The sequence below is a fragment of the Littorina saxatilis genome, linkage group LG16, assembly GCF_037325665.1.
Source record: "Littorina saxatilis isolate snail1 linkage group LG16, US_GU_Lsax_2.0, whole genome shotgun sequence".
Taxonomy (NCBI): Eukaryota; Metazoa; Mollusca; class Gastropoda; order Littorinimorpha; family Littorinidae; genus Littorina; species Littorina saxatilis.
Window position 1 is genome coordinate 19539963 of NC_090260.1, and position 15799 is coordinate 19555761.

The following is a 15799-nucleotide window of genomic DNA, read 5'->3' on the forward strand; positions in this document are numbered from 1 at the left end:
ACTTGTCAATTGTTTCTTGCTCACAAAAGCACTAATCAAAAATTTGCTCCAGGGGCTTGCAACGTAGTACAATGTATGACCTTACTGGGAGAATGCAAGTTTCCAGTACAAAGGACTTAACATTTCTTACATACTGCTTGACTAAAATCTGTACAAACATTGACTATATTCTATACAAGAAACACTTAACAAGGGTAAAAGGAGAAACAGAATCCGTTAGTCGCCTCTTACAACATGCTGGGGAGCATCGGGTAAATTCTTCCCCCTAACCCGCGGGGGGTGGGGAGGGGGGTGATGAATAGACAATCTGAACAAGCAAGGCCTTAAATGGGGAGGGGGGTCTTAGAAGGGGGGTTCCACTGTATCTTCTTTGATCTATAGGCTCATAGGCGCACAAGGCCGGCTTCTTTAGCTGTTTATAGCTGATCTGGTATGTCTGCTCCCAGGTGCACAAGGCTGGCAGCACCACTGTGTCCAACCTTCTAGCACGCTACGCCCTCAACCACGACCTGCACATCGCGCTGCCCGACCTGAAACCAATGGGTTCAGGTTTCCACTGCTTTGGTGCTTTCCACCCCGACCACGTCATGTCGCTAGCTGACAACCAGCGTTACGGTGTCCTTTTCAACCATATGATTTACAACCGCACGGCTCTGGACGCCGTCATGCCTGCAGACAGCTTCTACCTGGCCATCATGCGTGAGCCTGTGCAGAGGTTCGTCTCCTCCGCCTACTATTATCAGATGCTGAAGCCACCACTGAGGAACAACACCAACAACGGAGCCTTCAAGGCGTTCATCTCTGAACAGAACAGAGGCAAGCTGGAGAAAGACATGAAAATCTACAACAGTTTATCGCACGATACAGGCCTGCCTGTGGCTCTGCACACGAACGGTGACGCCGTGAGGAGACACATAGAGAGACTGGAGCGAGAGCTGGACCTCATGATGGTCTTGGAACACTTCCTCGAGTCCCTGGTCCTCCTCAAGCGCCGGGCCTGCCTCTCGTTAAAAGACGTGATCTTCATGAAAGGCAACGCCAGGCAAAACCACAAGATCCACCACATCACACCTGCAGACCGGACTCAGCTCAGACAGTGGCAGAGCTCGGACCACGCAGTCTACGACCACTTCTACGCCAAGTTCCTAGACCTAATTCACCAAGAGGAAGCACGAGGCTTCAGGGAAGAGCTGGACCACTTCCGGGTCATTACGGGCAAGGTCACCAGCTACTGCTCGGGGAGAATCAACATATGGGACACCCTGGTGGTGAAGGAGTCACGCTGGAACCAGGAGTTCACCGTGAACACCAGGGACTGTCAGATCATGAACATGGCTGAAGCTACCTTGCAGAAGTTGTTGCTGACGCGTGCAAAGAGTCGGAGGGCGCAAGCCGGGTACAAGGAGAGAAGGAGGAGGATTCCACCCTGGACACCGCAATGTTAGATGATAATAATAATAATCCACTTTTCTATAACGCAAGTCCCGATTCACAGCTCCAAGCGCTTTACAATTCCAAGAAACACTTCACACACACACACACACACACACACACGGACACACACACACACACACACACACAGACACACAGACACACACACACACACACGGACACACACACAGACACAGACACAGACACAGACACACACAGATACACACACACAGATACACACACACACGGACACACACACACACACACACGGACACACACACACACACACACACATATATACACACACACACACAGACACACAAACACACACACACACACACACACAGACACACACAGACACACAAACACACACGAACACACACGGACACACATACACACCACACACACACACGGACACACACATACACACACACACACACACACACACACACACACACACACACACACACACACACGAACACAAACACAAATATAATTATGTCTCTGTGCCATTTGTGACGGGAGATGTATGGGAGTCTCACAGTGAAAGCCAGACTATAAGATCTCGTAAAAGAAGAAAAGTAAAATAGTTTCTCATTGGAAGCCTGGATGTCAGAGCTTAAGTAGAGAAGGAGTGAGTATCGTAGAGGAAGTCTGCAATGTTAGATGATAAGGAGAGAATCCCACAGAGAAAGCCGCGATGTTAGATTATAAGTAGAGAACGAGAGTCCCACAGAGAAAGCCGCGATGTTAGATTATAAATAGAGAACGAGAGTCCCACAGAGAAAGCCGCGATGTTAGATTATAAATAGAGAACGAGAGTCCCACATGCACAGAGAAAGCCTGCAATGTTAGATTATAAGTAGAGAACGAGAGAGTCCCACAGAGTAAGTCTGCAATCTATATTATATATATATATACGACTTGTGTGTGTGTGTGTGTGTGTGTGTGTGTGTGTGTGTGTGTGTGTGTGTGTGTGTGTGTGTGTGTGTGTGTGTGTGTGTGTGTGTCCGCGATGCACGGCCAAAGTTCTTGATGGATCTCTTTCAAATTTGGTGGCCATATTCAGGTACACCCCGGACACAACCTGGTCGATGAGATATTTCAACATGTGCTCTCAGCGCGCAGCGCTGAACCGATTTTGGTTTTTCTCTGGATCCATTCCCAGTAACTCTTCCTTATCTTCTCCAGTGTTTTCAGCGTTTATCTCCCTTCCTTCGTGTGGCGTCAATCCATATTCCCGTTTCTATTTTTAGAAGGTCACTGTCAACAACGCTCAATCCATATTCCCGTTATACTATTTTTAGAAGGTCACTGTCCCGGCAAAGCCGGGTATTACTCTTCTCCAGTGTTTTGCGCGTTTATCTCCCTTCCTTCGTGCGGTGCGCCGGCAAAGCCAGCGTACACCCGGCAGAGCCGGGTCCCCGGCACAGCCGGGTATTCAGCTCGACTTTTTCCCGGCGAAGCCGTACCCGGCGACGCGGGTATTCATCTAGTGTTAGATATATTGTGTAAAAAAATTCCATCTCACACGGCAGAAATTAATATGTAAAGCGCTTAGAGAACGTCAAGCGCTATATAAATCTCCCCATCATTACCCAATATTAAAATGGAGGTAAATTTACAGAGGTTATGAACAAAAAGTCTGAAAAAGTAAGGTCTTCTTCTTTTTCTTCTGCGTTCGTGGGCTGAAACTCCCACGTACACTCGTGTTTTTTGCACGAGTGGAATTTTACGTGTATGACCGTTTTTTTACCCCGCCATTTAGGCAGCCATACGCCGCTTTCGGAGGAAGCATGCTGGGTATTTTCGTGTTTCTATAACCCACCGAACTCTGACATGGATTACAGGATCTTTTTCGTGCGCACTTGGTCTTGTGCTTGCGTGTACACACGGGGGTGTTCGGACACCGAGGAGAGTCTGCACACAAAGTTGACTCTGAGAAATAAATCTCTCGCCGAACGTGGGGACGAACTCACGCTGACAGCGGCCAACTGGATACAAATCCAGCGCGCTACCGACTGAGCTACATCCCCGCCCCTAGTAAGATCTTAAAAGAGGGAGAGGTCTTAAACTGGGGGTTCCACTGTAGTATTACTTACTTACTTACTTACTTAGGCCATTATGAACCCCCGGGGGAGCATAGGCCATCGACGACAATTCTCCATCCGACACGGTCCTGGGCTGCCCTTTTGATCTGGCTCCAGGTCTTCCCCTGCCTGTTGATCTCTGCTTCAGTGTCTCGTCTCCAGCTGTTGCGCGGCCGGCCTCTCTTCCTTTTCCCTTGTGGATTCCACTTCAGGGCTTGCCTCGTGATACTGGATGCTGGCTTTCTCAGGGTGTGCCCTATCCAGCCCCATTTCCTCCGGAGAATTTGCTGCGCCGCTGGTTTCTGGTCAGCTCTCTGCCAAAGGTCTTCATTTCGGATTCTGTCCGTCCATCTGATGTTTAGGATGCGCCTCAAGCAGGTGTTACTCTTGCTTTTAGTGAGGCAAGCTTTCCACGCGTGCTCCTTGTCCACCCCTCGCCGCTAGTGACTGGCCTATAATGTCAGGTGGGAAAGTTTTACGAAACAAATGCAAGAGTATTCACTCTTTCCTTAACCCCCAAAACCCACGCCAGTTATTTCCGAACAACTTCTATTCTAGTGATTGAGTGATTGAGCAAGAGGGTGCGTCATTAAATGAGATAGTGACAATTCTCTCCATAGATAAGCTCATTGTTATATTGTGTTTCAAGCATGTGTGTATGAATGCATACGTATCAACACACACACCCATGCAGACAAGAAACACAACACTCATCAATTTACTACCTAGTGGTTGGCCTATAGTGGTTGGTGTATGTACACACACACACACACACAACACACACACAACACACACACACACACACACACACACACACACACAACATGACACACACACACACACACACACAGTGAGAGAGAGAGAGGGAGACAGAACTCAGAACTCAGAAAGTTTATTGTTTAGGCCAACTGACCCGTTACAACCGGTACATATATCAAACATGACAGCCTCTCTCTCTCTCTCTCTCTCTCTCTCTCTCTCTCTCTCTCTCTCTCTCTCTCTCTCTCTCTCTCTCTCTCCCACTCTCACACACATACACACACACACTCTGACTTTCACTTCTTCTCTCACAAACACACACACACACACACACACACAAACACGCACAATACATACATGTACATGATGGGTATGTACAGGGGATGGCTGGTGCCTCATCAAATACATCCTCAACTACAACATACATCAAAGGACATAGTTGTATAAAAACCAGCAGCTACGCAATGCACTCAACCACATCAACAAAACAGAGAGACATGAAGCAAAATAAATCATTCTGTTACACCTTAGGAAGTAAACCACGGCGTTTGTTAACATAATAAATAAATCTGCCTAAATCATGGAGACCCTTCTTGTTTTGCATTATCAACTGAAAGGAAACCAAACAAGGATATGATGTGTATTTAAAGGGTAAGTATTGACAGCGAAGATCATTCAATGCATCACAGTGAAATAAAATGTGCATTTCATCCTCAGGTGCTTTTTTGCAGAATGGGCAAAACAAGTCCTGTAGGGTATGTGGATTTGTTTGTTTATTTGTTGCTTAACGTCCAGCCGACTACGCAGAGCCATATCAGGACGAGGAAGGGGGGGATGAAGGGGGCCACTTGTCAAGCGATTCCTGTTTACAAATGCACTAACCCATTACTTGTGTCCCAGCAGGCTTTAGTAAAACTAAATTAATACCTACTGGAAGATTACCAGTTTCCAGTATGTTAAAATAGGCTTAACCTATCTACTGCTGGACTTACATCAGAACACTAACAGATTAAACTATACATGAATCGCGAGACAAGCGGCAAGAGAAGAGATTTTTGGAAAAAATACAGGTGAATGAGCAAGAAGGCAGAAAAAAGAAAAGAATTCATGAAGAAAAAGAGAGCATGACAGGAAAGAGGAACCGAAAATCTACCTAACAGCAAACTAGAAAGCTCCTGCGGTTCCAAAAGCAGGAGGGGCCTTTAATTTCATAACCGCAGTGCCCCACTGCGGGAAGGGTATGTGGGGAGTATCTCAATTTATGTGAGCGTAATTCGGACACGCCAGCTCTGAACCTAATGAGCACATCTCTTATATGCTTATTTTTGACAAAAGTAAAATACGTTTCCATGCAAACAGATAACTTAAATACGCTGTAAATCTCACACCTTGCGCTGGTATTAATGCGCTCTTGTCAATTTTGAATATTACAATCTATTAACCTCTGTCTAAAACGCATTGCACACCTTGGTTTTCCCACACAAATCCGAAACCAAATTTATACAAAGTTAATCTTACTTGGGATGTCCAACAAAACTTGCCTTGCCTGTGCAAATACAACTGCATATTATAGGCTTTTTTAGGGAGTCTGGAATCATTCATCTTGACTAGGCGTGAGAGAGAGAGAGAGAGAGAGAGAGAGAGAGAGAGAGAGAGAGAGAGAGAGAGAGAGAGAGAGAGAGAGAGAATGCGTGTCTGTGTATGGCTGGCTCTCTGTCTGCCTGTGAGTGTGTAGGTCAAGAACACAAGTATACAAGCAGGAAGAGCAAAACCACGCCCAAATAAAACTTCCATCTTTACTGCATGATACTCTTCCTTCCCGTGCAGAACATTGTGTCACTCACCACAAATATATATATATATATTACGCTTGTTATATCTGACAGTCTCTGATAGTGACAACACACCTCAGAGTTTGTCCCTGTGCTTTGCGAAACGCACATGTTCTACCAGCGACGCGTGTTTTCCTGAAGGGCTTTTGGACAACACATCTCGCGGTCCCTGTGCTTGACAGGCACGTGGTTCACCAGCAATGCAAGTTTGCTGAAGGCCTTGTCACAACAAAACTCACAGTCCCTGAGCTTAGAGCGCACATGTTTTATCAGCAACGCGTGTTTTGCTGAAAGTCTTGTCTTGTAACAACAGCTCGCAGTCCAGTCTGGGCACCTGGCGGGGCCGCTTTGTTCAGCACTTTGCCGCGTGTAGGTTGAGGCTCTGCTTGCGGAGCAACGACTTGCTGCGGTGGCAGCAGAGGTTGACGTTGTGGTGGGTGGAGGTGTGTGCCTTATTGTGTAACGTCCTGGGGCTCCCATTGCACAACAAATATTGCTCTTTACTCCTATTGTTACACCCTGTGTGTTACACTTGCCTACTGTGTGCTGCTATGATCTGCTGTGCGTTGTGTCACCTACTGTGTGTTATACCACAACAAGTCATTGTGCCTCGCGGCGGTGCTACCAGTGTGCCCGCCAGGTGAGCCATCCAGGCCGGGCCTGGCCTCAAAGGTTACAGGGTTCAGCACGGGCTTGACGTCTCTCACTGCCACCTGGTGGCGCTCACCACCCTGCCCAGGGAAGTCACGACTCTCTAGCAAGACGTCAGCCACTGCTAAGTCTTGTCGGTCGGTTCTGTGCTGTGAGAAATCCCGTCCCTCCAGCGAAACATTGGAGAAGCCTTGTGTGTCTGTGCTGTGTGAAAGCAAATCCTGGCCCTTCACTGAAGAGTTGGTCAATGTCGACTCTTGTCGGTCAGGCAGCAAGCTGTAGTCTGCCTTGGACACAGCCGACAAGCGCGAGTCAAGAATGTGAGCGGTCAAGTTCTGGTCTCTCGCGCTGTGTGTGCCAGGGGTCAAGAATCTGACAGAGAGAAGAGCGCCACTGTCTGCCGTGTCGGTCGGCACTGCAGAACCTGACTGTGCTGTCTGTGTCAAGTCTGGTCTCTGTGATGTCTGTGTCAAGTCGTGTCTCTGTCTGTGTCAAGTCTGGTCTCTGTGATGTCTGTGTCAAGTCGTGTCTCTGTGATATCTGTCTGATGTCTTGTCTCTGTTTTGTCTGTGTAATGTCCTGATACAAGTGTGGCTGCATAGCGTCGTGTCTCTGTGCTGTCATTTCCTGTGTCTGTGTCACATCCTGTCTGTGTGCTGTCTGTGTCAAGTCATGGCTCTGTGCTATCTGAGTCAAGTCGAGTCTTTGAGCTGCCTGCGTGATGTCGTTTCTCTGAGCTGTCTGTGTCATTTCCTGTCTCCGTGCCATCTGTGTCAAGTCGTGTCTCTGTGCTGTCTCCGACAAATCCTGTCTCCGTGCCATCTGTGTCAAGTCGTGTCTCTGTGCTGTCTCCGACAAATCCTGTCTCCGTGCCATCTGTGTCAAGTCGTGTCTCTGTGCTGTCTCCGACAAATCCTGTCTCTGTGCCATTTGTGTCAATTCCTGAGACTGTACTGTCTGTGTAATATCCTCGCTGAACCGTGACTGCTCCATCCCTCGCTGACCGCTCTCTACTGGCTGTAGCGACGTCAAGGGCTGACCGTCCTCTGTCTGTGTGTGGTCTTGCTGCACTTTTTGCTCACCTGCCCCTCCCTGGGTGAGGCGAGGAGGGGGAGGAGGAGCCCCCGCCACAGGAAGCAGTCTCTGCTTGGAGGGGGAGGCTACCTGCGGCTCCAGCTTATGCACCTTGCGGCGGTGCGCGGCCAGGTTACCTGTGCTGGCAAACTGTCGCGCGCACACCTGGCAGGCGTAGGGCTTCTCACCTGTGTGCACGCGCAGGTGGTCGCTCAAGCCGCGACTGCGCGTAAAGGCCGCGTCACACTGCGTGCACTTGAACGGCTTGTCCCCCGTGTGTGTGCGGATGTGTGCGTTGAGGCGGAACTTCTCGTAGTAGCGCATGCCGCAGATCTCACAGCAGAAGGGCTTTTCGCGGTTGTGGTACAGCAGGTGGGTTTCCAGGTAGGTCTTGAACAGGTAGGTCTTGGGGCAGTGCGGGCAGGCGAAGCGCTTGGGGTGCAGGTGGCGCTTCATGTGCATGTCCAGCGCCTTGACCGACTTGCCGCACAGGTCGCACACCTGAAAGACACACATGTACATCCATCGTTAGTGATTTGTGACAGGTATCTTCTTCTTCTTGGCGTTCGCAGAGGTTACACGATCAATCCAGCACTGGTGATAATGACAGGTATAATATGACACATACACACACATGCGCCCCCCTCCCCTACCCCACATACACATAAATATGCTCTCTCTAACACATACACACACATGCGCCCCCCTCCCCTACCCCACACACACATAAATATGCTCTCTTTACACATACACACACATGCACCCCCTCCCCCACCCCACACATAAATATGCTCTAACACATACACACATGCACCCCCATCCCTTACCCCACACACACACACATAAATATGCTCTCTTTACACACACATGCGCTCCCCTACCCTACCCCACACTCACACATAAATATGCTCTCTCTAACACATATACATACATGTGGCGAGATGTGCACACCAAATACATAACCCGAACACATACACACCCAAGCACCCCCCCCCCAACACCCACACATCACACCACACACACGCTCCCTACCTTCCACTGACACTGGCGCTTCCAGTGCTGTGACATCTTGGTCTTGGAGTCGAAGGTCACGTGACAGGTTGCGCAGGTCAGTGAGGCCAGCTCTGCCTTCCTCTTGAGCCTGGCCTTGACCTTCTCATCGTCGGCCATCACCTTGGCCGCCAGAAGGGAGAGGGATGGGGGGAGGGGGGCGAGGGGGTGCTGGGCCTGCATGTGGTGGAGGAGGGTGAGGTCAGAGGTCAAGGTCGCCCCACACTCCCCACACACTGCGCGCCGGATACGAGGCCGCCCGCGCTTCTTGCTTCCTGGTTTGGCATCGACGTCTCGTGTCCCTGTGCCGAAACGTCCCTCGGTCCTACCACGTTTCTTGCCTGGTTTGGCTTTGCGTGTCGGTATACATCCATCATCAATATCACTCTTTTTGCCTGGTTTGGAGTCCCCGTTTGTCTCTATGTCTATACCTCCATCACCCATTTCGTGCTTCAAACCTCGCTGACTATCCTTCGCCCCCCTTTCTACAGACCCTGCATCGCTTTCTGGCTGTGGCGACGACGGCAAGGAATCGTGGACTGGTTTGGTATCCGTGACATCAATCTCCAGCCGTCCACCCCCACTCTCCTCGTAGTCCTCCTCCTCCTTCACTTCCACCTCCAGGGGGGGCAAAGGGAGCTCACTCTTGTGTCGCAACGTCTTTCTGACTTCGCTCGACTTTCTCTTGCGCCCCCTTCTAGCCCCAGTGACAGGACTGCTGTCTGGTTGCGAGTTGTCCCCCTTGTTGGCTGGTTGAGAGTTGTCCCCCTTGTTGGCTGGTTGAGAGTTGTCCCCCTTGTTGTCCGGTGTAGAGTTGTTCCCCCTGCCTCGCCTCGTCGACGGTGTGGGTCCTGTCTTCCCCCTGTCTCGTGTTCCCCTCCGTCTGTCTGCCTTGCTCACTGCTGCCTGTAAACACAACACAGACATTATCAGTGTCATTCCCAGGCCTCGGTCTTCCGTCCTTTACGCATACAGTGGAACCCTTTCATAATAACGACATCCCCAGTTTTCCAACTGGCGCGGACCCGTGATCGGGAGGTCGCGGGTTCGGACCCCGGCCGGGTCATACCTAAGACTTTAAAATTGGCAATCTAGTGGCTGCTCCGCCTGGCGTCTGGCATTATGGGGTTAGTGCTAGGACTGGTTGGTCCGGTGTCAGAATAATGTGACTGGGTGAGACATGAAGCCTGTGCTGCGACTTCTGTCTTGTGTGTGGCGCACGTTATAGGTCAAAGCAGACTGCACCGCCCTGATATGGCCCTTCGTGGTCGGCTGGGCGTTAAGCAAACAAACAAACAAACAAACTGGTGCGGATGCCTTTCACACTGAAACTGACCTCCAAATGGCGACGCACCCCTTTATCCACAAATCGCACAAATAACACGTGATGGGGGGAGGGGATGTTTCAAAAGGTAAAAATCAAACAGTATTTTTGCACCAACAACCAACTTACTAACAGAGTGTCAATAACGAATTTCACCTTGTTAACAGTCCCTGTCAAATTTCAAATTTTACAAACACCGTAAAATTCTTTCTTTGATTCCATATAGGTCATCCACGATCCTCATGATCCAGACTGTTCAGTTAGAATTACATCATCGTTTATTTGTGTTTTTTCTTACAATGATAATCCTTCGGATAATTGTCAATGGGAAGGTTTCGATCAAAAACTCCCAATAGTTTCAGAGATACAGACACTTTTGTGAGGCTCTAGGTCATAGTTTTGCCATAGGTTTGTCATAGTTTTGTCATATATTTGTCATATATATATATTTGCCATGGGTTTGTCATAGTTTTGTCATAGACTTGTCATAGATTTATCATAGATTTGTCATTTTTTCAATGAAGTGGACTCACCCGCACGCTTTTCTTTCTGACCTTGCCGCGACCTCTGCTACCAGTGATGGCAGTGACAGTGTCTCCGACGCTGACTTGACAGTGAACACACAGCAGCTGTAGGGGAGACTGACATGTCAAACACACACCTCTGTCTGACTGCTTCTCTCTCTTCTCTTTCTCATAGCTGTAACACACAACACACTGTGTCACAATAACACACATCATACTGTGTACCAATAGGTGAACACACTGTGTTACAATAACAAACAACACACTGTGGGACAATAACACACATCACATTGTGTCACAATAACACATACCTCTGTCTGACTGCCTCTCTCTCTTCTCTTTTTCATAACTGTAACACACAACACACTGTGTCACAATAACACACATCATACTGTGTACCAATAGGTGAACACACTGTGTTACAATAACAAACAACACACTGTGTGAGAATAACAAAGAATACACTGTGTCACCATTACACACAACACACTGTGTCACAATAACACACATCTCTGTCTGACTGCCTGAGACTCCCCCTTTACTCAAATGGAATAGCCAAGACTAGTAGTGGCGCTGATGGGGTCTATGTCGACCAAAAGAGTGGGATTCCCTGTAGGTGGAGTTCCTGGAGGGGGATTCCCTGTATATCCCACAGGGTGGAGTTTTTCAATAAAACTTGCAAACCATACTCGAATTTCTAAAAAATATCAAAAAAGATTGAAAAACATCAAATTCTACCGATGTCGCCAAGCATCACGTGACTTTCAGCGATATCAGCGACACGCTACAGGAACTAAATCCTGTGGTATTCCCTGTATACAGGGAATCCCCCTCCAGGAACTCCACCTACAGGGAATCCCACTCTTTTGGTCGACATAGACCCCATCAGCATAGGCCACCACATGCACAGTCCCAAACCCTGCTGCAAGCTGTGAATACAAAGCCAAGTTCACTGTAGGAAATGATTATAGTTTACAGGTTAGTCACCCAACTGGTTGGTATTAGGCCCCCCCCAAAAAAGGTCTGTTTACGGTAACATAGGCCCAAAAACTAGGGTCGGTAGGTCGGGATTTTTTATTTTTTTTAATTTTTTTTTTTAAAACACATATTTTTACGTTATTTTTTTAAAAAATTTTTTTCTTTTTTCCCAAATGCCAAAAAAAGTCTAGGGTCGCGCGAAAAAAATAGGGTCTGTCGGGTTACCGTAAACAGACTTTTTTTTTTTGTGTGTGCCTAAGCAGTCACCTTTTCAATTGCTTCAAGTTTTCCTGATTGCAGTACTCTTGTAATCCAAAATAACCTAAGGTTTGATTTGGTACTAAACAAAGGAACCCCAATTTTAAGGAAAAAAACTAATAAAGTCAGGTCTTAAAAACGCAGGAGTCTAATAAAAATGGAGGTAAATTATTAGAGGGTATGAACAGAAAATCTGAAAAAGTTTTGTCCAAAAAGGAGTGTCTTAAAATAGATGATTTTCCAAAATAACTCAGTCAGGATTATCAGCGGCCTGGAAGGGTAACAGCCCCTTTACCTCAGACAAGCTTTTCACAACATCCATTAATTGAGCCCGAAGTCGACTTCGCAAAGTCTTTTTACTGAAAACTTAGAGCTAAAGCTCTGTGCGGCCAGCTTTGAGTTTGAGAAGTATACTTTGCGTAGTCGACTTCGCCCAATCTTTCTTTCTTTATTTGGTGTTTAACGTCGTTTTCAACCACGAAGGTTATATCGCGACGGGGAAAGGGGGGGAGATGGGATAGAGCCACTTGTTAATTGTTTCTTGTTCACAAAAGCACTAATCAAAAAATTGCTCCAGGGGCTTGCAACGTAGTACAATATATTACCTTACTGGGAGAATGCAAGTTTCCAGTACAAAGGACTTAACATTTCTTACATACTGCTTGACTAAAATCTTTACAAACATTGACTATATTCTATACAAGAAACACTTAACAAGGGTAAAAGGAGAAACAGAATCCGTTAGTCGCCTCTTACGACATGCTGGGGAGCATCGGGTAAATTCTTCCCCCTAACCCGCGGGGGATACTTGGCCCAATTAAGGACAAGCTTACAATACGGTTTAACACTGCTCACCATTCCAGCAGGAAGCAGGCAATGTCCTCATCAGTATTAAGCTGCTGCTCCACACCAACGTAGCGCCAGCGGTAGTAGGTGGCGATGTCGGCCAGGGCGAGGTGAAAGGTCGACACATGGGGCAGGTCCTCCGCGGCTTCCTCCTTCTCCATCGCTCCTTGCTTTCACTAAACACAAAAGTGTGGATGTCACTTTACCCAAAGTTAATTGCTGAATTCTTGATCGACATTAGATGAGAGTGGAGTTGTGTCCCTTGCGCTTAGCTCATATTTTTTGTACATTATCTTCCTCATTTGTGGTGTTACATACTGTCTCAAAAAAAGGATCCAACGCTTCAGGTAAAGCGCTTTGAGCTGTGGAGAATATACAAATGTTCTATGATTATTATGATTGATTCTGACTCTCAGGGCTGAAATCAATAAAATATCAGGAGTATTAGCCTTATGTATACCACAGATAAAGATACAGATGCAAGGGACTTCTGCAAGGGACTTCTGAAATGGGCCTCACGGCCTGTATAACTATAAACGTCCCATCGTTTACTTTGTTTCTTTCGCTTGATTTGTAATTAGGTTGGCATAATACTTTTAATAGAAAATAATAGCACCGGTTAAAATGTTCCTATACTTTTAATCTAATTATTAAAACTATAACAGCTCTATCAGTTTTGGTTCACTGTGCAGTCAATTTTTGAATATGTTCAGGTCATACGCTTTTTTTTTCAAAAAGATAAATAACCCAATCCACACTCCGTAAATCTTGAACTTTTGTAAATTCATAGCTCACAATCCAGTGGCATAATTTGGACTTATTTTTGACACAATTCCCTCTAATCAAGCCAAAGAATATTAATCGTGAAAATACATGTAATTGATGGATTGAGCTCTAAACTTAAGCAGAATTACTTAATTTGGTCATTTGATCGACGAAATGACGACAAAATGCATGTAAAATGCATATATATGTAATATCGACAGTCTACTTGATAATATCGACAGAATCGGACAGAGTTCCCTCCTTCAAAATGGCATATTCTCCTTCTAAATCGCATGTAAACAAAATGGGTAATCTTGAACTTTAGCGTGTTAAATTCATAGCTCAGAATCCAGTGACATTCTTGACTTATTTTTGATACAAGTCCATGTAAGCAAGCCAAAGAACATTTGTCGTGAAATTAATTGACGGATTGAGCTCCAAACTTAAGCATAATTAATTAATTTGGTTGTTCAATCGACGAAAATGCACCAAAAATGGTGTACATTGTCAACCATGGGACATCATTTACACGAAAGAGTTGTCTCCCTTGTCCACTCATACGGATAATTCCTTCTTTGACCCATGTAAACTTCTTCTTCTTGTGCGTTCGTGGGCTGAAACTCTCACGTACACTCGTGTTTTTTGCACGAGTGGAATTTCACGTGTATGACCATTTTTTACCCAGCCATTTAGGCAGCCATACGCCGTTTTCGGAGGAAGCATGCTGGGTATTTTTGTGTTTCTATAACCCACCGAACTCTGACATGGATTACAGGATTTTTTCGTGCGCACTTGGTCTTGTGCTTGCGTGTACACACGGGGGTGTTCGGACACCGAGAAGAGTCTGCACACAAAGTTGACTCTGAGAAATAAATCTCTCGCCGAACGTGGGGACGAACTCACTCTGACAGCGGCCAACTGGATACAAATTCAGCGCGCTACCGACTGAGGCCTGAGCTACATCCCCGCCCTGACCCATGTAAACGAAATGCATTCGTACAGTTCATCGGAGTTCTTTTCGTAACTGACAAAGGGATCTAAAATGACTTGTTATGATTACAGCTACAAGTGCAGGTTCAACAAATTTGGAGACTTAAATGCCTCTGAATAGTCTCCTGTCCGCCCAGCGACCTTCCCCTTGACCCTGCTTGTGACCTCGATGTTTTATGCCCCCGCAAGGGGCACGGTACTCTCTAACTTTAGCACTAAAAAACCCCGCAAGGGGCACTGTATTCTCTAAGCACCCAAAACCTCAGAGAGATAACTGGCGGAAACCTTCCTATTATGACAATATGAGCTATGAATTTGTGTACACGCAAGCACAAGACCAAGTGCGCACGAAAAAGATCCTGTAATTCATGTCAGAGTTTGGTGGGTTATAGAAACACGAAAATACCCAGCATGCTTCCTCCGAATGGGGCGTATGGCTGCCTAAATGGCGGGGTAAAAACGGTCATACACGTAAAAGCCGTGGGAGTTTCAGCCCATGAACGAACAAATGAGCAAACAAACTGACTTGTTAATGTTATTATTAATGTTATGCTTACAACAGAACTACAAGGGCAGTTTCTGAGTTCTGAGCAATGAATAAGAACGCTTAAGTTCAACATTACCCCCCACTTCACCGTTCCCTCTACTCTAAAATTATACATTGTTTAAACCAGGCACAAAATTTAATGCATCAAGTTAGCTGAAAATAATGTGGATTACCAGAGAGAGAGAGAGAGAGAGAGAGAGAGAGAGAGAGAGAGAGAGAGAGAGAGAGAGAGAGAGAGAGAGAGAGAGAGCTTCTTTCAGTTTTATTGCATTCGTATGATCTGCAGCGAAAGGTAAAACATCGCTCTTCTGTTTCTCAATACAGGGCCGCCAAAATGTGCCCAATGATATTACAGTACAAATAATTAGTGAGACTATGCAATGGTGCACTGACTTGGTCTGTAGATGCTTGCGAGTCTTGAGACCTGCGATTGTTTGGCAATGTAACCGGAAGTAACAAAAGTAACAACCTAAGTTAACAGGGGAGATTACTATTACTCTACCACACACAAAAAAGGATAAACATATTTTTCTTCACTCAAGGCATCGAAATCGGAAAACTAAGGCTTCTATCAACAACAAAAATGCAAAAAGATAAACTGTTTGATATGATCTTTTTTGACCCCCTCTACCCAAACACATACGAGTTAGTTGTGCAATTTGTGGTAAAAAGACTGTGTT

The 15799-nt window shown here is 46.6% G+C and overlaps 2 protein-coding genes across 2 annotated transcripts; one reads left to right on the forward strand and one right to left on the reverse strand.

The window, feature by feature from the left end:
* The first annotated feature begins 404 nt into the window (after nucleotides 1-404).
* LOC138951506 (galactose-3-O-sulfotransferase 2-like) lies at nucleotides 405-1539 on the forward strand. The gene has a single exon (XM_070323112.1). It carries the CDS (start codon nucleotides 540-542, stop codon nucleotides 1443-1445), a length of 906 nt encoding a protein of 301 aa, XP_070179213.1. The 5' UTR covers nucleotides 405-539; the 3' UTR covers nucleotides 1446-1539.
* A 2876-nt stretch (nucleotides 1540-4415) lies between these two features.
* Nucleotides 4416-15572, reverse strand: LOC138951476 (uncharacterized). The gene is made up of 5 exons (XM_070323079.1): nucleotides 15513-15572; nucleotides 12827-12993; nucleotides 10745-10910; nucleotides 8870-9793; nucleotides 4416-8338 (listed from the first exon to the last, which is right to left on the reverse strand). Exons 2-5 carry the CDS (start codon nucleotides 12976-12978, stop codon nucleotides 7076-7078), a joined length of 2505 nt encoding a protein of 834 aa, XP_070179180.1. The 5' UTR covers nucleotides 12979-12993; nucleotides 15513-15572; the 3' UTR covers nucleotides 4416-7075.
* Nucleotides 15573-15799: the final 227 nt, after the last annotated feature.

Excerpts from the sequence above, each read along its gene's own strand:
- LOC138951506 (XM_070323112.1), top strand. The coding sequence starts at position 540 with ATGGGTTCAGGTTTCCACTGCTTTGGTGCTTTCCACCCCGACCACGTC.
- LOC138951476 (XM_070323079.1), bottom strand. The coding sequence starts at position 12,978 with ATGGAGAAGGAGGAAGCCGCGGAGGACCTGCCCCATGTGTCGACCTTT. Across the intron at positions 10,911-12,826 it reads GCCTGCTTCCTGCTGGAATG|CTATGAGAAAGAGAAGAGAG; the intron begins GTGAGCAGTGTT and ends TGTGTGTTACAG. Across the intron at positions 9,794-10,744 it reads TCAGAAAGAAAAGCGTGCGG|GCAGCAGTGAGCAAGGCAGA; the intron begins GTGAGTCCACTT and ends TTGTGTTTACAG.